Source organism: Athene noctua, chromosome 18 (genome assembly GCF_965140245.1).
Source record: "Athene noctua chromosome 18, bAthNoc1.hap1.1, whole genome shotgun sequence".
Lineage (NCBI taxonomy): Eukaryota > Metazoa > Chordata > Aves > Strigiformes > Strigidae > Athene > Athene noctua.
Genome location: NC_134054.1, coordinates 5025434 through 5048087, shown reverse-complemented (window position 1 = coordinate 5048087; position 22654 = coordinate 5025434). Strand labels below are relative to the sequence as shown.

Here is a 22654-nt window from a genome sequence, read left to right as displayed (position 1 = left end):
TTCTCTAAACTGCTACCAGATGGTCACCTCCTGTTCCCGGGGAGGAAAGAGGGGGAGGCTGCAGGTCTCATCTTTCAAGGAGCCCTTGGAAACTCAACACAGCATTAACTGCTCACGGCCCTTAAAGCTTCCCAGACCCCTGTCACCAAGCAGCAGGATGCTCACGGCAGTTTTCTGGCCCAACATGAGTGCAAAGAGTGTGTTTGCCCACGTTACCATGAGGCCACCTGGGTTTGGCTGTGATGCCGTTGAATAGCTGCCACCATCCGTAACAGAGATGGATGCATTTTAGTGAAATAAAGGCTCCATTACAGGGACAAGTAGGATGTTGTTCATGCATCTACAGGGTGCATATACACTGCATATTAAGCCTGAAGGTCCTGCAAGTGAAGGGAAAGGGAGTTGCATCCTTGCTGCAGGGCCAGAGCAGGGTATCTCTATCCCATCCTCAACAACAAGGTGCTCCCAACTGCATCAAGCCCCTCAGTGGGGTCAAAAACATGGAGCTGAGACGGGAAATTCACTGGCAGTTTGAGCAGCAAATGATGCTACACACACTAGTGGGTCTTTGCAAGTACTAACAGCTTCAAAACAGCCTGAGAAATTTGTGCCCCCTCTTACACCTGAAGAAATGAAGGCAGGAAACTTTAAAAGCACCTCTCCCAAAGCTGCTGGTTATCGAACGTAAGAGAGAAGTCAAGTCAAGGTTGCTGGTTCCCCTCCCTGCACTTGCGCCAGGAGGTTTCACACCCTTCTTCTACCAATAAACCAACCTTGTCACATACATACATATATATATATATATTTTAATATGAGTTTGTATAACAACAATCTGCTGTTGTAGAACGACCCTCACACTATCCTGGGTCAGGTTATGAATGGTTTATGCACAAAGAAATCCTTTTTCTGACTTTAAAAACAGCATTCAAACGAAGTTGCAATAGATTGCACGGTCTGTCACAAATAGCCTGTAGAAGGTAACGCCAGCAACGTGCTGTCAACACCAGCGGTGCCTTCCTCGATTGTGCAAATGGTACCAAGAGCTGAGTTATGGAGGAAATCTGAGGATAAATGCAAGTGCAGGGCTCTGACACTGACCACAGCTTTTCAAGCAGCATTTCATTCACACACAGTAAGCTACAAAACAGCCTGAGACCGATGCAGCAAACCCCTCATCTACCAGAAATGAACAAGCAAAAGCAAAATTGGGACTAGGAATAGAATAAAATAAAATCCACACTCAGATTAATTCAAAATCCCAGCCTTCCAGTCCCTATAATGGAGTTCTGGAAAGCTTTTAGCTTTGATTCTCCATGACACTTTGGTTTATATAACCATTAACCCTCAGCAAAATCATTCCAGATCAGACCAGTATATTTTACATCCCTTATATTCATTTCATACTTGTACAGAAAATTACATAAAATACAGGGTATCCAGCAGACTGCATTACTGGCTCTGCCACAGGCTCTCTGCAGCTTTTGCCTCTGGTCTGTGCTCCAGTTTCCTTTCATAAGGGGAGGAGGAAGGAGAGAAATAAATCTTCTCCGCATCTCCCAGGGGACTGCGGATTCGGTCTGGTTCATTAATATTTCTAAAACACCTAAAAATTATTACCCAGAAGTCAAAAGTATGATATAGATGGTCTTGCAGACCCCAGACTGCCCTGTGCAACCAGTTTCAGTGCTGGTACCACACTGGGTGTAGGAAGCACCCAGACACCAACCCCATGAGTCACCGCTCCCAGCACCCATGCAGAGGACACCGAGAGTGACTCAGGTAGGCGACCAGTCTGGGTGGCTGGGACTGAGTGATTAAATCATTAAGTGACTAAGTTTCCATTTGAGAAGACAGCCTCACGGGTGGTGTTGCAACACGCTGGTTAAAAAGCTACAGAAAAAGGTGAAAGTGGCTAAAGGAGGTACCCAGGAGCCATTCAGGCTCGCTAGCCCTGCCTGTGCTGCCTGCTGACCACTGGTGCTGCTGCAGCCAGCTCTGGTGTCTCTGTTGGAGGGGACACCCAGCACTGCAATGCGAACAGTTGTCCAAATGTCCTAAAGGCTGGCAGAGAGCAGAACCCTCCTTTCTCCTTCCTGGTAAACTAAATACGCTTTTTTTAAAACAAACAAACAAACAAACAAAAAACCCAAACCAACAACAAAATCCATCTTTTTTACTTTTCTCCATATTTGCACTTCCAATGACCAGATGAAAGAAACACCCCAGTCTTCACGCTCCTTTCCTCCCCAACCAGTCCTGCGGATTAGTGCCGGCATGATGCTGTCTGCTCTCACCACTAACCCCTGACACAACTCCCAGGGCTGGGACAAGCCAGAGAGCACCCAACTCACCAGCAGCAAGGGGCCGTACAGTTTTGTGATGCTTACTCAAACCGCCACTTCTACTGCTGAGAGGGCGGCAGCACAGACCAACGCGGTCATGGTGTCCCCTGCCCCGCGATCCACAGGAGGCTGCCCAACGTCGGTGGTGCCTACACCTAGGCAACAGGTTGGTAGCCCACCCCAACTTTCCGGGTGTCTCACCTTTTGGCATGCAAACCAGCCAAGAACCAGCTTGGACACACCCTGTGCCTGGGTCACCGCTTGGAAGGTGTCCTCAGCAGACCCAAAGCTGAGCTCTGTCCAGCAACCTCACAAAAGCAATCACAGTAAAAGCCTGAGTCACCGCCATCAGAAGATAAGAGCTGTCATTCATCTGGGGGCAGCTTTTCAGAATAAGTTGAAGGTAATAATAAATCCCTTGGTTGCCCAAGGGCAGCTACTCAGCAGCACCATTTGTGCAGCAGGGAAGGGAGCGAGGCGGGCACTCCTGCACCAACAGTGGCATAACAGGGGAGTGCAAACTGCTGATGACTCCATGAGTAAAGCAGAGGGGTGCCAGGACCAAATGATACTCTGCAGGTATGAAATGAGAGGTGGCCAGGACACGACCCCAGCCCCATGCTGAAGGGCATGACAGCCCACCCCTGTTCCACCCCTGATGGACTCCGACCCCCACCAGACAGGCACATCCTCTTCAGGAACTGAACTCAGACCCATTAACTCATTTTACAGGCTTCAAACAAGCTTAATCAGGATTTAGGGTCGCTTGGTTTGCTGCCTCCATGTCCCACCTCTAAAGACCAAGAAGGTGCCAGAGCTCACTGCAGCAGGAGGAGGGAGGGAGGCTGGGAAAGAGCCTGCATAATAGTCCTGCTGAAAGACACAGCCTTAAATATCAAATATTAGAGTCAGAAACATGAGTATGTGGAGTGATTACGGGCTCTGAAGTCTCCATTATTGTCTTTGGATTTATGACAAGTCCCCGTCCAGGCTTTTGCGGCTGCTGTCTGGGTCCTGGCTCCTGGGAAAATGGGCTGAGCAGCTCCCTGCAAGGAAGGGCTGCAAAACAGAAATTAAACCAGCACCCAGACAGTGAGACCACAGGACACCTGGAGGTGCCAGGACTCCCACCTTGCAGCAGGTTTTCTGGCATATATTGGCCAAGAGATGTAGACATGGTCACTCAAATCTATTAGGCATGACCTAGCATGTTGTAGAGATGCCTCCTACTCACTCCACTGCCACAAACCAGCAACACACAATCAACAAAGAGTAAAGCAGGAGAATGATTACACTTTAGATGAGCCTCTTACTAAGGGAAAGATGCTACAAAGATCCCAGAGGCTGGTGAGTTCTTGGAAGAGCCAGCATGGTGTACATGCTCCAAACCTTTGCGTACCTCCAGGCAGCAGCAGTACGCTTGCGTGGCCAAAGTAAGTGCTCCAGCTCCAGTGTAAAGATTCATCATCTCTCTGTTCCTTCCCACCCAGCTACTTTTGAAAGGTTGCTTTACGATTAGTACAACACCGTGCTCACTTTGCCCAAGACAGATCTCAAATGGACAGCAAGAGCTCACCCATACCAGCCAACACTGGAAACCCTCCATGCTGACACAGAGCCAAGGACACTCTGCTCCATGCTGCAGTGGTGGCCCATCCCCAAGGACATGCAACCCAGCCCTCCTTGCATAAGATGACTATAAACAACGACCTTTGGATGATCCTACATCCTAACCAGGGCCAGAGGCTATCCCCAGAGCCCAGCTCACGTGGACGAAGAGATCCACGTCCTGTTCTTCCTTTTCCCACTGCCTCACAACCTTTTTATTCCCAAGGAACTAAATATACATAGGGAAAAAAATCAACCCACAACAGCAGGTCTCTGCTGCTGTAACAAGGCAGATGCAATTCTTCCACTCTGCACATGAAAGGCCAGTTCTGCAGGGGTAGATACAAATTCTGGGAAGACACAACTTCTGCCTTCCCACAGGCATCTTCCCCCAGAGCTTCTGCCTCTCCCACCACACGCCGATTTGGCAGAAAACGCCCATCCGCCCCATCCTTTTGTCTCAGATTCAGAAATGTAGATAGGAAGAGTGGAAAAAGAGAGAAAACTCTCTGAAGTGCCTGTAAAGCTTGTCTTTGAGGATATCAGAGGTGACTTGCTGTCTCAGAGCAAGACGGTACATCAATCAGCTGGGAGAGCAGCACTGGCTCTACCCACACCAGGCTGGTGACGAAGAGTATCTGAAGAGACGCTGCAGTATAATTTTTGGGGACAGCCCAGGAAATCCAACAATTGACATTCAGGAGCTTTGCTTCACTCCTAGTGTTGAGATGATCCGAGATAAAATCTGAAAGATCTTTTTGCATTTCCTTTTCCAGGCATTGAACCTCTGCACACATGGGACTATTAGTCACACACCCAGACTCCCAGCCCACTCCCAGGCATGTAAGCCCCAGCAAGGCTCACCCTGCAAACCCTTAGGCAGGGCTTATGGGAGACACCCTGAACCCAAGTGAGATGCTTACACAAACACAAAGCCCATCCCCTCTCTGGGGCTTTTCACCGTATTGAATTCAAGCCACATCACCCACATAACATTGTGAACATCCCTCTGGCACGTTCCTGCTAATATTAGCAGCAGGGTTGAGTCCCAGCATCCGCAGCACGCGGGCAGCAGCTGCTCCACACAGCAGCAGGCACGCCAGCCCCGAGCAGCCCAGGGGACACACCATGGCCACGTGTCCCAAAGACATCCTGGGCATTTGCTCAAGTAAGTTTTAAGGACGAGCCCATGAAATTCATACATGTAGAAAATCGTATTTCTAATATGGCCCCCTCCTGAAAACAACCTGCCTGATGTTTCTTTTTAATGACCCTTAAAACCAGGACATAATTTAGCACAAGTCAATACCTCATTGAGACCAAGTCTGTGGCCAAAATACTAGAAATGTCCTGCATCGGACAAGATATATGTAAGAAGTATGTGTCTGTAGGGAAAGTGCCTAACAGTGGGGAAGAAAAATAAAACTAAAACAGAGAAGCCTTCCTATCAGCACTGACACGTCCTGGCACGGCTGGAGCTCCCTGCCCTCAGCGCCCAGCTCCATGCAGCACACAACTGCGCAGACCACAGCTCTGCCAAGGCTCGCCCACCAGCACGCACGAGCTCCCCAAGGGAGCCAGGACAGGGGAAATGGGTAAATTGGGGATTAAGAACCATCAACGAAGGCTGGCTCATGGCTTCTGCCAGAGAGCAAAGCTGCAAGCCTGTGTCCTCCCCCAGGCTCTAGCTCCAGACATCACACTGAACCCCCTCACACCACCCTGACGCTCCACACGCCTACAGCCCCACTCATCATTTACCATCATTCACAGCTTTCACCCACTATGACATTTTGTGTTTCAACATTACGAGGAAACGAATGTGGTATTGACTGACAGCACTGGCAACAGCAAAGAGCGCTCCGCATCACTGCTGCCAAGTCACCATCAGCGACTGCCAGCAAAAATGAGCCTTGGTTACCCCCTGGGACTCTGCTCAACAGCAGCTGCATCCCACCAGGATGAGGGGCCAGAGCAGATCCCTTCTGTCTTACTACCAGGCAGCAGATCATGAGTGCACAGTGCTTTAATCTTTAGCAGGAAGATAAGTACCACGTTGCAGAGTTATCTTTGGGTGTCATCACAACCAACCAAAGCTGCGAGCAGGAACATCTGCCCCTCTCTGCTGTGGAACATCACAGACACCAACACTCCTGTACCACCCAACCTGAACAGGATCAGGAGTTCGGGGGTTTACACAGCATTAATGCGCTGCAGAAGCATCCCACCACCTGGACTGATTTACTGCTACAGGTTCCCTTCCCTGTCGCTCAGAGTCTGTGTCTGAGACCCTGGGAGATGAGTGGCCCACAGCCCCCTCTGAAGCAGAGGTGAGCTTGGGAAGTGCTGCTGTAACCATGGCTAACACAGCCACACTTCTGAAAATCTGCCAAAATCTATAAACCCGGGGGCAGAACTATTATGCTCTGTAAATCCTGTCAAACCACAGACCTAATAATGCCCTCCCTCATCAGAGATAAGGCAGCTCTTGCCAGTCAAATAAGCAGGATCAGTACCCTCGCCACAGGACCTGCTGGCCAGGTGGGCACATGTACAACCATCCCCATCGCATCACTGGGCACAAGGAAGAATGCGCTGTGCTGTGTTTGGAAACTACACTGGAATGGAGTATCTCATACTCCTTCCCCCTCCCAAAGGGCCCTTACATCCTCCTAGGGCTCCCAGAGGCCGGCAGCTCCCATGCCAGCAGCCACAGCCGAGCCTGTAACTCCCGGCCCCTGCAACCCAGCAGGTACAAGAAACCTGTGGGTCCTAGGCTGGGGAGGGATGCTGGGAGGAAAGCAGGCAGGAACAACCAGGGTGATCCGGGAGGGCAGGCAGCGTGTGACCGCCAAGAACAAAGAGGGCTCTGGCTGCTGGGTGATCTGGTGTTTCTGCTCCGTGGTATTTTTGGCTGTTCTTCCCTGCTTGGCCCCGGGCTGCCTGGGACTGAGATACCCACCGAGCCGAAATGAACACTGCATCTCCTGCCCTACAGGCTAGAAATTAATTGCCTTGTTCTTGGGAAGCTGCTATGCAACCCAGAAAACTAATTAAATTGTGAAACAGTAGCCCGGATCCCTGCTCAAGGGCAAGGCCAGACCTTTTGGCTGCAGATACACAAGAGCTTTCCCCAGCCTCTCCCTCTGCACAGGCAGGAACTCGAAAGCGCCCCATGGTCGCACTGCGGAGCGGCTGGGTGCCACCGAGGAGCACACACAGCCTGAAGCAGCAGCCCCGGGGCTCAGAGCAGAGCCTTTATCATATCCAAGCAGGGAATTACTCATTCTTCAGAGATTTAAATGCAATTGAGGCAAGCGAGAGGAAAGGCTTTAATTACATCAGCACTCTGGAGCCCTGTGGTGGGGAAGCTCAGAGTCCCCAAAGGACAGTTACAAAGGCGCCGTTGAACCCCGAGTGCCAAACTGATGGCGTATTTGGGTCACTTTCTCTGTCCCAACACTTGTTAGTCTCGATCTTCATGAGGGACGTGATTTCCCTCAGCCTCCTGCTAGGCCCTCCACTCCCAACTTCAGCTGAAGAAAGCCCAGGGCCTGGAAGAAGAGGCCACAAATGTGGCTACACCTTAGGACGAAGGGCTGCAGAGACCCCAGCTCTGCCACCGGTTTCCTGCCTGACCTGGAAGAGGATCCCTTGTGCTCGCAGCTTCCCAGCAGGAAAACCACCACAGCGTTCCTTCCCGAAGGCAAGGCTGGATTCACCAGGAGGCGGTGAAGCTGTCTCAGCCTATAGCTAGACACGCACAGCCCCTGGATAAGCTTTCACCGCGGCCCCCAGATCTCCACTATTTCTTGGTTGGGTTTGGTTTTTTTTTTTTTCTAGAAACCGCTGCACGAAGCTCAGTTTGGGTCGCTGCCAGGATATGAGTGTAGGGACAGAGCTGCTCTTCCAAAACTCCGCTCAGGAAGATGAGCTCCCCCGAGCCGATCTCTCAACGCCTGCTTCAGCAGAACCCCCTCCCCACCCCTCTTCTGCCTGTCTCTTAACTCTCATACCCATCTGGCAGCAGGACGCTTCTCCGCTAGCTTATTTCCCTGCCTGAAAAAGCCAGCGTCCCGGGCAGGAGCCACAGACCCCCGGGAGAAGGCATCCCTGTCCGCACGCCAAGGGGGTTGCAAGGAGATACTCCAGCGGAGAGCCAGGCCACACTATGGGGCAGCTGGAGCTCTGCCACCGCACAACTGCGAAGCCGTCCCGGGCAGGCAGCTCCCGCCATGGACATATTTGTAACTTGGGTTCGTTACCCACCTCCCAGCTACTCTAGGGCTGCGGTTGTATCTGAAATCTGGGAGTCGACAGAAGGGCCGGTGCCCCTCGCAGGCTTTTAGTCGTGTCAGGCGCTTGCTTTCAGCTAAAAATGTACATAAACCAACTTAGGAAAGGAAAAACATCCCGTAAGATCCTGCCTTAGCAGATAACACCAGGGCGCAACCGCTCCGAACAAAAGACACCGCAGCCCGGCGGCGGCTCCGACAACCACCGGCCCCCGGCTCCGGTCGCCTCGGGCACCCCCGCTCCTTCCAGCCCTACCCCCCCCCCTCCCCGGGCGGGCGCGATACGCGGAGGGGCCCCAGCAACGGCCAGGGCTCCCCCCCCCCGGACACGGCCGGGGCGGCAGCAACGGGGAGAGACGGGGGGGCACCCGGACCTGGGGGTGGGGTGGTGAGAGAGAGGCAGCCGGACTCGGGGGAAGAGGGGGGCACCGGACCCGGGGGGGCTCAGCCCAACGCTCCGCGCCCCCCCAGCCCTTGCGCGGTGCCTGCGGAGGGGCGCGGGCAACTCCGCGCTGCCGCAGCCCGGCCCGGCGGCAACTTCTCCCGCTTTTTCCCCCGGTTTAACCCAAAAAGCAGCACCCCCCCGCCCCCATATGTGGGGCCACCCACCTTCGAAGTCGGAGATGATGCCCTCCAGGTGGGCGTTGACGGCCGGGTCGGCCATGGCGGGGCGCAGGGCGCTGCCCCCCGGCTCTGCGGGGCGCGGGCGGGCGGGTGCGCGCAGCCGCCGCCGCCTCCGGCCGAATGAATGGCGGAGGGCGAGCGGCTGCGGCCGCCCCCCGCGCCGGCGGGCAGCCTGCCATGCCGCCCGGCCCGGCCCAGCCCGGCCCGGCCCAGCCCAGCCCGGCCCGGCCCGGCCCGGCCCCCTCGCCGCGCACTGGCTGCTCCCCACGCCCGTCACGCCGCCCCCCCCCTCCGCGGAGCGGCGGGCGGGGACCCCCGCACCGCACCGCACCGCACCGCACCGCACCGCACCGCACCGCACCGCACCGCACCGCACCGCACCGCACCGCACCGCACCGCGGGGGTGGAAGCGGCACCCGCGGGAGCCGGGTACTGCCCGTCCCGGGACAAACAGCATCTTGCAGACTCAAGTTTGTCCCGCACCCCCCCGGGAACGAGCAGGGTAGAAAGTGGGGGGCGAAACCCACGCAAGGAGGGCGCCAGCCCAGACGGGTGGGTCACACCACTGATGTTCTCGGGCACCGACAAACCCCTTCGCTTTTCAATTTGCCCTTGTTTGGAAAGGAGCAACTGGGGCACCCTCCTCTAGTTTTATAATTTCTCAGAACCAAACCAGAGCGCCAGCGAGCAGCGCTAACCCACCGCTACCCAACCCAAGGCACTCTGCAGCAGAAGAGGCTACAAAACCTGCCCCGAAGCCGAGGGCCCAGCCGGGCACAGCTCGCTCCTCTCCGGCCAGAGCCAGCGAGGCAAACGCCAGCCCCGGGCATCGGCGCCAGCCCCTTCCAGGGCACTGCTGCCCTCCCTCCGCCTCTCACGCCCTCGCAGGTCCTGCCACTCTCTGATCCTTATCTGATGTTTCTCCCTTCCCATGTTGATTCAGATCCTGCCCTCTTGACCCTCTTTTTATCCTCCCCACCCAGTGTTTTAGTATCATCATTTAAAAGTGATGATACCCACTGAAATGTGTCCAGGCACATCAACAGGAAAAGAAAAATTAATGGGCTGGGGTTCTAGTCCACTTTGGGTGAACCATAAAGAAAAATTATGCAAAACAGCAGGACTGTTACCGTCTGTTACTGCAGAAAGTACATGCTTCATCACTTATGTCACACTTTTAATTTTACACTTCCAAAGTCTGCAAACACCACAGACTCCCCAAGAGTGTACGTGAACCAGAAAATTAAACCAACAGCCCCAATTTCCCAGACTCAAGAAGTCTCAGGTTTTCCACACTGTTAACAGCTTGAGGTTTTAATCCAAGGAAAGGCATTACTTTAAAACATGAGAACTGCTTAAATAGGCTTGAGAATGTACCCATAAAATAGAAATATGGTATTTTAAGGTAGGTACAGTGGTTTTCCTCCCCTGTCACAGACAGCAGCGCACGGCTCTTTCATTTCTTGCACTCCTAGCGAGGTCAGAAACCAACATACCACAACAGTGCAGAGAGGAACAGGCTCTGCATCTCTGCAGTCGCAATATGGAAATGCAGATGCCTCCCCATGCGATATGCTGTCTCTAAAGCCACCGGAGCACGTCTCCCTGGCAGCCCCACTGCCTGAAGGCCACTGCCTGGTCCCAGTGCCTTAGAGGAGAGCAGGGACGAGCATGTGCTGGTGGCTCTCATGCTGCCAGGCTCAGTGCCCGGGTGTCAGGTCCCTGCTGTCCCCACAGCCCCCCCACGCTCTGCAGGGAGCGATGGCCACTGTCACACTGCACAGCATCATGTGCTGCCCAACCAGCACTCCGGCATTGATTTTTTGAAAGAAAGTTTCTTTATTTCTCTCTTCTCAACTCACATCCAGGTCACACATGCAGATCACGTCCGCAATCTATTTCAAGCAGGTAAAAATGTAGCTGTCAATAATTAAGCTTAGTTACTGAGCAAGAAAAAAGCTACTTTGATAAAAACTGTCAGTGACTCCCTTGCTGGAGGAGCAAAACCTAGATTAGCCTTTTAAGGAAGGCTGTTAAGCATCATAATTCCTTGGCACACTCTCACTGCAAGGTTGTAGAATGGGTTTAAACAGAGGAAAAATGAACTAAGCAAGACAAACTAAAAATCAGTGTTGTTAAAAAGATTAACAAAAAGTGATAGGGACAATCTGAGGAATGACCAAGCACATTTTTTGATGTTCAGAGTCTTCCCCTTGCAAACCCCGTAAGATTCAGTGTCAGACACCCATTGCTTGGAGTTTGGTGGCACTCTCTGAACTAGGTCACATGGGGATCAGTGTGGCACTGTGATGGGGACTCTGTTTATAAGGTTAAATGGAGGCAAGAAGTAGTAAACCACTAAAAAAACCCTATTGTTTGATGAGCAGTGAGTGTCATGATGACATATCCACCAGTCTCATGAAGCTGGTGAAGAAGCTCAAAGTTCTTCAGTAGAAGAGTTTGAGGCAGTTTTGTTTAGTCCCAGTTCTCTGGGTCACTCTGCATTTCCTAAGCAAAGATGATGTTATCATCCTGGATCTAATAAAGGTTTAGCAAATCAACAGGCCTAGTGGAGAGCCCCAAGAAGTGTGAAATAAAATATCCGGACTATAAATAGGAGTTCATTTTCATTAAAACCACCTGGTTAATATTGCACCCATGTGCATCTAAGGCACGAGAGGGGAAGAGAAAGATGGAAAACTACAGCAGCTAAAGAATATCCAGAGCTCTAATAGTAAATATTTAAAGCAGGAAGGTATGTAAACAACTCACCGCACAGCACATAGCCCAAACGCCTGCGAGTTGAGGAGGAGCAAGCTTTCCTCCAGGGAGACAAGCCCCCACCCTTCTCTCCCCTGGAGACTCTCTTGCACCTCTACCTGATTTAGCCACGGTCAGAGGCATGGCTTTAAAAGAGCGTAAGACTGAAAAAAAGAAATTCATTCACTTTTCCAGTCTGCACATAAACAGCTAAACACCCTTTTGTCTGGTTTTCTACCTGTGTCCCGAATCCAAAAGCTGGTGTTTAGCTAAACATTTCTAGAAAGTCAGGCTGTGAAGCTGAGCACCCATCCCAGAGGGATGGACAATCCACCACCTCCCCTGGAATTTGTTTCTGGGGCTCCCCGCCAGCATAGCACAAGCGTGTGTCGTACTGCTCATCCAAATGCAGTTTCGGCACAGGCCCTACTTTGCCCTTGCCTGGTAGATTGAGGAGATTAAGGACCCTGAACCTTCTCCCAGTGAAAGATCTCCCACACTGATCACATCACCTACATTCCCTCTGATAAACTAATCAGGTTCTGCTCCTTCTGTCCTTCATGTCACATATTTTCTTTGGTCTCTTAGTCACTAATCTGGCTTTCCTGCTCCTTTCTCCCAACATTTCACAAGTGTTTGTCATTGGATTTTTATTTTTATTTTAATAAAGAGAGAGAACTCACTTTCCAAAAGAAAGACAGCAAATCACATTTCTGTTGCTCGTTGCTCCCCTTGCTTACACAACCAGGGCCCTGACTACCTGTTTTTATTGTATCAGAGGACTAACCTCGAGCTCCTGGTCAGCTGAGACCTTCAGGATACTTAACACATGAACTGCTTGTCCAAGACAATCCCTGTTCTGCAAATCACTGGCTGCAGGACGGTTCTAAGTAAATTACTTTCCTTGCTATATTACATTACAATGGAAATATTTCTTGTTTCCCTACTAACCCAGGGCACTGATTGCCCTGTCTTTTTTTTTCCTTCATCATCACTCTGCTCTTCAGATGAGCAATAAAATTCCTGCAAAGTTGTTTCGTTGGCCTAGAAGTGATTTCCTGCCCCCAAAAAGGCAGTCTGTAAAATCTGTTGATCGCTTAGATAAAAGGCCAAAACTAGCTTGATGCCATGATAACTGGCAGATACAAGAAACCTTGACTCTTGTCCCCTGGGTACCTCATCCCTGGGGTCTCCTGCCCTCCAGGCAGTGATGTACCTTGAGGGCTTCTCCAGATCACAGCACAACCTCCTCCAGAAGAAGCCAGTGCTGGTTGCTGCCTCTGCCCTGACATAGTTGTGGGGTGACCACGATGCAGACCAGACCTAGAAAGTCACTTCAAAGAGGAAAAACCTTAAGAGAGAAAAAACCCCAAGGAGATGGCAGGTATCAGCTTTAGAAGATTCCTTATCAAGACAGGCTAAGGCAGAAAAGGGACTTTCCTATCCACACGCATTTTAAAGAGCGCCATACAGTTTCCTTGCAAGCTGCTAAGAATGCAGTTTTTCAGGCAGATTTTCCTCCTCCCACAAGTCAAGGTTTTTCTGAACTTGTGCAGCTCTTATCGGTCTCATGATCTGCTGCAGTCATGAGCGTCAGGCTCGGTTAGACTGGGTGGCATGAGTCACTGTGGCTACCTGAATCTTAAACGATCTTGTACACAAAAGCAGGTAATTCATCCACAGCATCTTCCCTTTCCTCCTCCTATTTTAATTAGAAAACAAAACTCTTTATTGATTCCTTCCTCTTTTATAAAATGCTTTGAGACTTACTGACCAAAAGTACTATGTAGGAGCAGCTAAATATTATTATTAACCACCTAATGTTTCTATTGAGAGTCTAAATATCTTTTCTTGCTGCTGATTACAGATGAAACATCCTTTCCAGCCTTTCTGGGGAGGTGCAGCGTGTGGGTGGAGGCTCTTGCACCATGCGATGCCAACCCCCAACATCCGTGGCAGTCTAGGATCCCCACAGCATCGCTTCAAGCCAAAGCACAGGGCAGCACTGGCTGCACCATCCCCTCGGCTGTTGTCAGACAGGCAGCACCAACACAGGGTAACAGGTATAAAGAGATGTATAACAGCTCAGACAAGGCAGATTTTGAAGGTGAAGGAATGGCGAGTCTCATCTTTCTAAGCCAAAAAAAGGCTGTTGCAATCACCTTCCCTTCCGCTCCTCTGCTCCCTGCACCTCCTGAGTTCTCATGCTTCTGCCCAAAAAACTTTTCTGCTTCCAAATCCACTGGGAAGAGGTGCAGTGATCTCCACATTACAGGTTGGGAAACTGAGGTATGTAACAGCCATCACTCAGAAGTGGGAAGCTGGCAAGTAAGACGACCAGGGCTGGCTGCGGTGGTGAGCAGGGCCAAATCCGGCCCCCAGCTCCTCAGGAAGTGCCAGTGTTACCGCCTGAGGATGGGGGGACTCTGGAAGGAAAACCAGAGATCACCATCACACCTCTGCCCATGTTTTCATGTAGATGACAGTATGAATCCAGCACTGCCCATTACGCAGGAATTGTCACAAAAAAAGACTCTTCCCCAAGACTTTACGCTCTTCCTGGTTCCAAAGGAGTAGGAAATACAGTGAGGATGGCCACACTTCAGTACTAGCCACACTTCCCTTCCTTTGCAAGGAAACTCAGATCATGGGAAAAGTTTAAAAAATTCAAAATAGATTTGTTGAGATTTCTGGATAATTAACTGATTTTCTTGATAAAGGAAATGTGGTCAGATCTCATCCCTTAGTGCCCCAGAGCTACGCAGCCCCTGTCACAAACATAAAGCCAGGGTACTGCACAGCAGGGGTCGGGTGACTTTGAAGACTGGATAATAGGAATAGGATGAAATCTTAAAGAATGACAGAAGGTCAGTACCTAAAGGGCTTTTAATGAAATCTTTGCTCATGAAAAGTGCATCAGAGCAAAGGACCTTGCTGCATCTGTGGATCTCAGCATGACTGCAAGTCACCAATGCCATGCAGTTAAAGCGAGTGCGTTCCTAAAACGTGGTCAACGAGATATTTTCAGCACCAAAGCAGAAATCACTAGTGCTTCGTCTTGAGCCATCCTGGCTACCCAACATCAGTAAAAGTGAGCAGAAATGAAGGTGGGGAGGGGATGGGACTGATAGAAGCATCACATACAGATGCACCACAGGGGAGAGCTGCTGTGGGCAAAGATCACTGTTGCCAAGGGAACAAAAAACACCCACAGTACAAATCCCAACATGGTTATGGTATAAACAGGGCAATAAGGGCTGGAAATAAGAAGATTTTAACAGATAGTTAAATCAAGGGGGCAAAAAGCCAAACATGTTTCAAGGTGGAGCACGGATGCTAGTAGGAAATACAATGTGACATGGGAGACAGTCCCCAAGCCTACAGCTTCTCAGATATTCGCTGCACAAACAGGGGAAACAACAAACTTGATGTTCTGGGACAACCTGGGAGCTGAAAGACCCCATGGAAGCTGGGTGGGTGGAGGAACAACCAATGTTCCTGCAGCCTCTTCTCCCTCATCTTCAGCAGGCAGACAACTGTGAAGAAGATCAAAGCTTAACTTCATCAGGTTTAACTCCGTTAAGTCAGTGTGCAGAGTAGGTACCGGCTTGTTCTTGAAGAGGATGAGGGAATGCATCACATGTGGTTACACTGAGCAGGGCAAGCAGAGGACCGACATCCACCCTCTCACCCTGCTAATCTGAAAACAAAGCCGAGTCTTTCCTGTACCCCACGTGGGCAAATTCTTGATGGTCCATGGGGATCGATGAAGTCGCCTGGGTTTCTGCCAGTGCTAAGGTGGGATTCAAACCAGGCACCCGGTCCCGCTGGCTGGCAGCAGGAAGGATGCTGCGGGTTAGCACCCCCCATGCTTGGATCCAGCAGCACATGGCTGGGCTGGGAGGGCACAGCTCTGCCCTCCACAAACACCGTCCTGTGCACTCCGAGCCTCGCCAACTCCAACAAACAGTCTGCCGGGTTACCTGGTGATCTGTATGCACAGGAGGAGCTCACTGCAGGCCTCACCAACCTCATGTCAGTGCCAGGGCCCAGCTTGAAGCATTTCACGCCAAGCCGATGATTCCGGCTATTGTGCATGCTGAGAGACTGGAAGGGGAAACACTGTCCCAAGCTCAGACCAGGCGCATTGCCTCAGCCCCAGCCCGGTGCACATCCAGGCGCTGCGGTGCTCCCGGGAGGGCAGGGGGGCCGGGGCGGTCCCCAACGCACCGGCAGAGCAGGCTGGCAGCCCCCGTGCCTGGGAAGGGAAGGGAAGCACAACTCCCTGGTGTTGATTAAACGGCAGGGGATGCTTGCAGGGAAGGAAATGGAAAGAGGATCAGGAACTGCATCTGCCTGAACCTCACGCAGTTAAAACAAACTCAGTCTCACGCCCTTGTTCTTCTCATTTAGTTTCAGGTCAGACTTTCCTAAGAAACTGGGAGGTGTGGTTTAGGATCCAAGCAGAAAATCAACTTAATCATTTTAATTATTTTAAAAATATTAATTATTAATTACCGCATTTTAATATTAAGACCAAACATGCAAAAAACCTAGCATTACGTGATGGCACACATGTTTTAATAGAAACAAGAGGCTTCAGAAACCTTGCTCATCCTCTAATGAGTTTAACACACACATGGCACAGCACGTTTCCATTGCAAAGCCTTCCCGTGCAGCTGAGGGTGCATGTGACTCCAGAAGAAATAGCCGTGCCTGGACCTCGAGGTAGGAAAAACCTCCCCTCCATTTTCACCACATGCATGCTTACGGTAGTTGCAAGGGAGGAAAAAGGGAGGCAAGGGTCAGTCAGAACGCTGAACCCCTCGGAAAGAGGCTATTTCCATTACTGCAAACCGCCCAGCAGTCCCTAATTAGGGAGAATTTTCAGGAATAAACAAACTGGCAGTGCTAAGCACATGCACTCTGCGTCCAGATGTGTATGTCTCATTTTCACGTGGTGTCCAAGGCAGGGCTGGAAACTCCGTCCCCGCACAAGGGGAGGAGGCAGGCACGGCGTGGGCTCCCCACACCAAGTCCAGCCCCACGGGTGCAAATCCCGCTCCATCCTGCCTCCCCACGCACATCCCAGCGGCCTTGGGCACCGTCCTTCATCCCTCTCCCATCACACAGGGCCATTGGACCCCCACAGGACCCTCCTGTCCTCAGTGCAGGGTGTGAGCTGGGAAAGCGGCTCTTACAGCCTCTGCTGCACTCTCAGCTGTCTGCTCACAACCTTTTCAACCCAAAACTTTCCAGTCATAAATATACCAGCTCATGGCAGGAAACTTGCTTTTCTTATACTTCTCCCCTGCTTCGCAGAGAGCCATTTCCAGCAGCTCGCATTCCCTGCGCCAGCCCCCAGTTGTTTCTCCCTGCTCCTCTGAGATATTTCAGGCATGCAACAAAATCTGCTGCAGCACAAAGACCCTAAAACTCCCTGTAAAGGCTCAGGAAGCACCCTGAGCTGCAGGTCAGGCCTCGGGAGCAGCCATACCTCCTGATCTCCCTATTTATCATCAAAGTTTTTATTATTATTATTCCTTTTTAACATTAACCAGTTTAATAAGCACAATTCCCAGATGGAGCCCCAGCCCCACACCCACTCAGCTTCCTCCGGTCAGCGCGGGAGCTCGCCGCACGGTGGGAGGACACAAGGGCAGGAGGAAAGGAAGGAGAGGAAGAATGAACACAGTTTTCCTTTCCTTTTAAAGGCTTTGGCAAATGCCAGCGAAACCACCAGCGGGGGATGCTGAGGTGCGGCAGTCAGCATCTGCATGGCATCACTGGCAGCTTCCCCTTTGCTCCAGCTCCACCATGCAGGGACGGGAAGGGTTCACAAGTGGACAGGCAACGTTGCCAAAACCCATGGGCTGTGCACTCCTGTCTCCGTGCAAATGGAATTTGGGTGCTCTGCGATGGTTTGGCCAGGGGAACCAGGCCCTCAGCTCCACTGCCTGTACTGCTGCTGCCCGTGAGAGCTTGGCAGATCCAACGCAGGCAGATATGTAAAATTAGGCAAGATCGGTGCCATTAAACTCCTGGGCTCGGGGAGTGCAAATGGGAAAGACATGGGCCAGCACGGACCCGAGGAGGGACCAAGCTGCCTTCAGCAAAGACAGGGTCTGACTTGGCTTTCACATCTCATTGAACTGTCCTCTCAAAAAGTTTATGACAACTCTTTCAGACTTACACAAAGGACACAACCAAGGTAATACCCCCCTCCAGGTAATAACCAGATCCCAGTATCATCAGGCAGGCTCCAGGGTCCCAGGTGGCTGAGCTGTGCTGGGCAGCACTAAAGCAGCAACCCTGAGCTGCGTGTTCAAGGGATCTACCCCAAATACAGGAGACAGACCAGGCACTCAGGCTCCAGTCTTCTCTCTTGCTGGAAAAACAGAGCAGGGCAAAGGGGACCACAAAGCTCCCTCTAAGCAGATGCCCCCATCAGCACACCAGCCTTTGCTCCCTACCACATCTCTCAGATACCCAGCGCTGCTAACACAGACTCAGCCCCTTCTACAGGTGCAGAAGTTCCATTTAAAAATCTGGATTAAAATAAACCCCCTGATTCAGCATGCAAGCTATTAGGGGAATTTCCTTCAAGTTCCTCTCCCTTGCACTTGCTCAGCCACTTCTGCCTGCCCCAGTTCTTGCCTGTGTGCAGCCCTGTGACTGTGGGCTCCCCGCCACAGGACACTTATTTCTGCAGAGATTAAATTATTACTGCAGGAGGGACCTCATGCTGTCACCACCACCCTCAGGCTCACCCTATCTGCTAGAAGAGTCTGTCAACACCAAGCCTCATCCAGCGCAGGACAACACTCAGGCTTCCCCCCCATCCACGCCTGCCCCAGCGCTGCTTTCCAAGAGCCATCTCAGCATGAGCCACAGCCAGAACACGCGACTGGGGGACGTTGGGGATTTCAGCCTCCAGAAACAAAAGAGGATTTAAAAAAAAAATAAAAAATCAGTTGGGAGATGTGCTGCAAGTAGGCCAAAAGCAGGGGCCGTCCAGCATTTGCCCTAAATGGGAAAGGGGCCCACGAGCATGGTGGGGGCAGAGCACAAGCCACGGAGAGAGACGGCACCAAGCCAGGCGGGAGAGGAGGAGATTTCCAGCGAAAAGTATGAGGGGGAGAGAAACTCCACACTGGCAATCCTCCCAACAAAAAGGACAGTAAAACCCTGGAGAAGGGCTGAGTTTGGGGGTCCCGGAATAGGGTGAAACTCAAGAAACTTCAGCATCATCTGTGTTGCCATCAGCTGTGGGACGCAGCCCTTCCCCGGGCAGTTGTACAAAGCATTGCGCTGCAAGCTGCTGAGCAATTAGCTCTGCTGCTTTGGTTTCTAAATGAGGACTGCAGGGTCCCCAGGTCCTGAATGAGCAGAGCTGGCTCTGCTCCCTCCCAGGGACAGGCAGGGCTGGGTTATCTCCACTCACATGCAGCCTGTGCTCCGTTTGCACCCATCACCCCTGCGGTGAAGCCCAGGAGGGAAAAGGGGAACAGGGCAAATTCCCCTTCTGACAAGATGCGGCCACTGCCATCGCACCAAGCCATGCCACAACGAGAACTTCATACAGTGCTTACTTGCCGTTATAGTTTCTGCCATCTCCAGGCTGTCTCTGCTCACCACCCCACCTTGCACACTCTCTAGTGAGCTCAGCCTCACCATGCTGACTTTTTGTTAATACTTCATCTTAATTCCCAGTGCTAGTGCCTATAACCACCACCCCAGGTCAGGGAGTGCTGGACTAGATGTTCCACCAACAGAATTAAACTGCCCTTGTTTAGAAGAAGTTAAAATAAGGTAGAAACAAAATCTGAAATGTTTTTCCTTATAAAGGAATGACAGGAGGAAAGTGTTGCGTGCATTAAGAATCAGCCTTTCTTGTTCAGCAGGGACTGGCAGTGTCTATACACTCAAGCTATATTGTTATTCCCAGACAAGTAATCACGGGGCAGACCAACACAGCCGTGTTTATGTTAACACAAGGGAATAAACTGCCAGACCTGAGCTCTGTCTTTACATACTTTTCTTCTCTCCCCCACCTCCAGAAAAATCTCCCTGCACCACAGTACCCCCAGTTTGGTTGGTTTAACGACCAGATGACATTCCCGAGAGTCAAATAAAACTGCCCTGCTGCCTCAACCCAGTACCCAGGTTCCTGGGGAGCACTGCTCTGCAGAGACGAGCACCTTGATGTATCAGCAACACCCTCCTACAAGAAGGACCCTTAATCACTCTGAAGACACACACCACTGCCACCAGCTCCAGCCCTCCAGCTGCAGGTCTGCACATCCCCTGCCAGGGGCATCTCATCTGCAGCTCCGGCTCCACTTCTGTAAGTGGTTTCCAAACAATTCTCCACAATGCTTGCCTGTAACTTGGGAGAGCGTTGCCTGCCAGCTGGAGGATGGACAGCTATTTCATATGCTGCAGAGAAGTGCTAATGGCCCAGAGCAGCTCTGGGTGCTTGCTCAGAGCCAAGGGTGGTGACCCAATGCAGAAGCAGGGCTGGGTTGTCCCTGTCCTCACCATCCCCTGCACAGGCCCAGCACTCAGGGAGGTTTGCAAGCGTGATGGCAGTGGCATGTTCTTGCGTGAGTCTGATGAGCCAGGCACCGTGGAAGCAGCTAGAGGCTGATTTACACATATGCAGTCAATTACTTGGAGAAAGAGGTGCCCACTTGGTCGCTTGCCAGTCTGCGGACAGATTTAAGACACATGGGAATTGAACCTCCGGTCCAGATATTACTGTGGCCAAACAGGCCACCTCCTTTACTGGCCTCTGGGAGAGCCCCTGGCAGCACAATAAAAGGAGTATTTAGTAAAGCTACAGACTTGCTTGAAAAAACTTGAGGATGATGAGCCATTTTTCAGCCAAGTTTCATATAAACACATTGATAATGATGTTAGCATCAGAGCTGGAGATGAATACGGCTGCACGGCAACAGCAAGCCTCTCTGTCTGCCTCAAGAAAGCCCCTTTCTTGCAATGCACATGTTTAATCCATGATCTGTGTCTGCTGCCAGCCACATTCATACCGAAATCTGCTCACCTCATCTATCTTCCATACATCCATGGATTTAGGTGAGGCAGGAGTGCAGGCAGAATTGCAGGGCTCACTCACAAATTCCACTCTGTTCTGTGCTGTCCTGCTCTTCAGTGAAACCTCCATCCTGTCTTCATTAAACACCTTCATCAGAATTTAATACACAGATGGAGGCCAGCAGTGTCATGCAGCTACAGCACCCTCATGCCAGATTTGGCTAAAAGCATCAGTGTTTCTCAGCTTTGACAGGCTGATCTGAAACTCTTGGACACAAGGCCCCATTTCCTCACCCTATCCAGGGGACACACCTGCACACCGCTGTCTCTCAGGACAGAGAGGCTGAGGGACATCCTAGCACCAAAAGCCAATGTCACCTCTTGCTCACAGAGACCCTCCTGCACCACGTCCCCTCTGCACCTCTCGGAGAGGGGCTGTCCCAGCTCTGTTCTGTGGACAAGGAACAGCCTCACCCACCATGCCAAGCTGCTCATTAGCTGAGATACAAACACACCAGTGACAGCGTCAGATCATCCTCAGTCTGCTGAGGATAACATTAGGTTTGGGACACTTGAACTCACTTTTAGTCACGTTGGTGAGTTCCAGAATAAAGCCTGCATGCTCATCTCCAACAGATCTGTCTTGATTTGGCTGTCACTTTGATTTGCATCGCTCAGCAGCTTTGCTGACTGCTTGAGAAAAGGCAGCTTTGTGTAGCTCCTGGTCTCCAAGCTCAGTCAACCATGCGTTGACTACAGTCACTTCACAACTGCACAAGAACACAGACACCAAACACTTGTCCTGGCAGAGAAGGAGACAACGGCAGCAGAAGTCAAACTCCTATAATGACACTTGTGAAGGCACTTCATTGAGTTCAAAGAAACCCTTCCTCCTCAGTTATTACTACCACCCTGCATCATTTAACACATGCTGACCAGCTGCAACCTGCCATAATTTTCATGGTCATTCCTATGTAATAATGAAACTATGGAGCAAGCACTACACAGCATAATGAATATTCATGCTGTCTTCCACAGCAATGAACTGGGATCCCAGCACAGTACAAGCTTTGCAAAGTCTTCCCTACCCGCTTGCGAGGCACAAAAGCGTGGGAGTTGAACAAGGATCAGTATTATCCACTAAATCACAGGATGAGCTTTGCAGGAACTGGTAGGCTGGATTGCTTCCAGTCGCTAAAGAAGGCAAATAGTCCAGCCCCATTCCCGCATGCCAGATATGTTGAGCATCTGCGGACTTGAGAATGTAAAGACAACCCATCCCCATCCTGAGAATCAGGTAGTCTCCCTCTACACACCCCTTGTCTCCCTCTGCATGTTACTCAGAGGAGAGTGGTACTATCAATTCTCTTAATTTTCTGGAATTAGGCATTAAAAAAGCATTTTGAACACAGTGCTTTCCTTCTATGCCTAGCAAACTTCTAGCTGATAGAGAGAAAAGCTGGCAAAACTCAAGGAAGGCTGACAAAGGAATAAAGCAAAATAAATGCCTCATCTTGTAAAGAAACAGCCACAGCCTCTCCACACGGAGGCACAGTCGGGGTTTGCCCAGGAAGGTCTGACTGGAGTTTACATGACACAGCCGAAGGATGGTTAGTGGGGGGTGAACCAGGCACCTTCCAGGGAGAAACAGTCCAAGCCAGACAGTTTCTGATGTCCCACACTGTCTGGGGCTTTCTGAAAAGTTTCCCATCCCAAGGATGGGACCTCATTGCATCTCATTACCACTCCTGACTTTGACATGATGATAACTCTATCAGCCACATCCAAAGAGAGACTGGATGTCTGTCTGTCTTCTATTGCAAGGGCTCCCCAAGCCCACACCAGTCACCTGAGGATGAATTTCCAGTCCCAGCAGTTAGACCTGTTAACACATTTACAGGATGCACTCAGTCTGCATTTCCCTAGGGTGCTTCTCCCGAGGGAGCTGTGCAGCTCTCCCGGAGCTGCAGC

General features: G+C 51.3%; 1 protein-coding gene across 5 annotated transcripts in view; it reads right to left on the bottom strand.

The window, feature by feature from the left end:
• Positions 1-22654, bottom strand: part of SEPTIN9 (septin 9) — a 143223-nt gene that overhangs the window by 66458 nt on the left and 54111 nt on the right. Inside the window, exon 1 of one of the 5 annotated variants that reach the window (XM_074921714.1) lies at positions 8855-9030. The exons of the other annotated variants lie outside the window; for them this stretch is intronic. Coding sequence (XP_074777815.1) covers positions 8855-8909 — 55 coding nt within the window. The 5' untranslated portion in view covers positions 8910-9030. Of the gene's footprint in view, positions 1-8854; positions 9031-22654 lie in introns of those variants that run through there. 5 annotated transcript variants of the gene reach the window in all.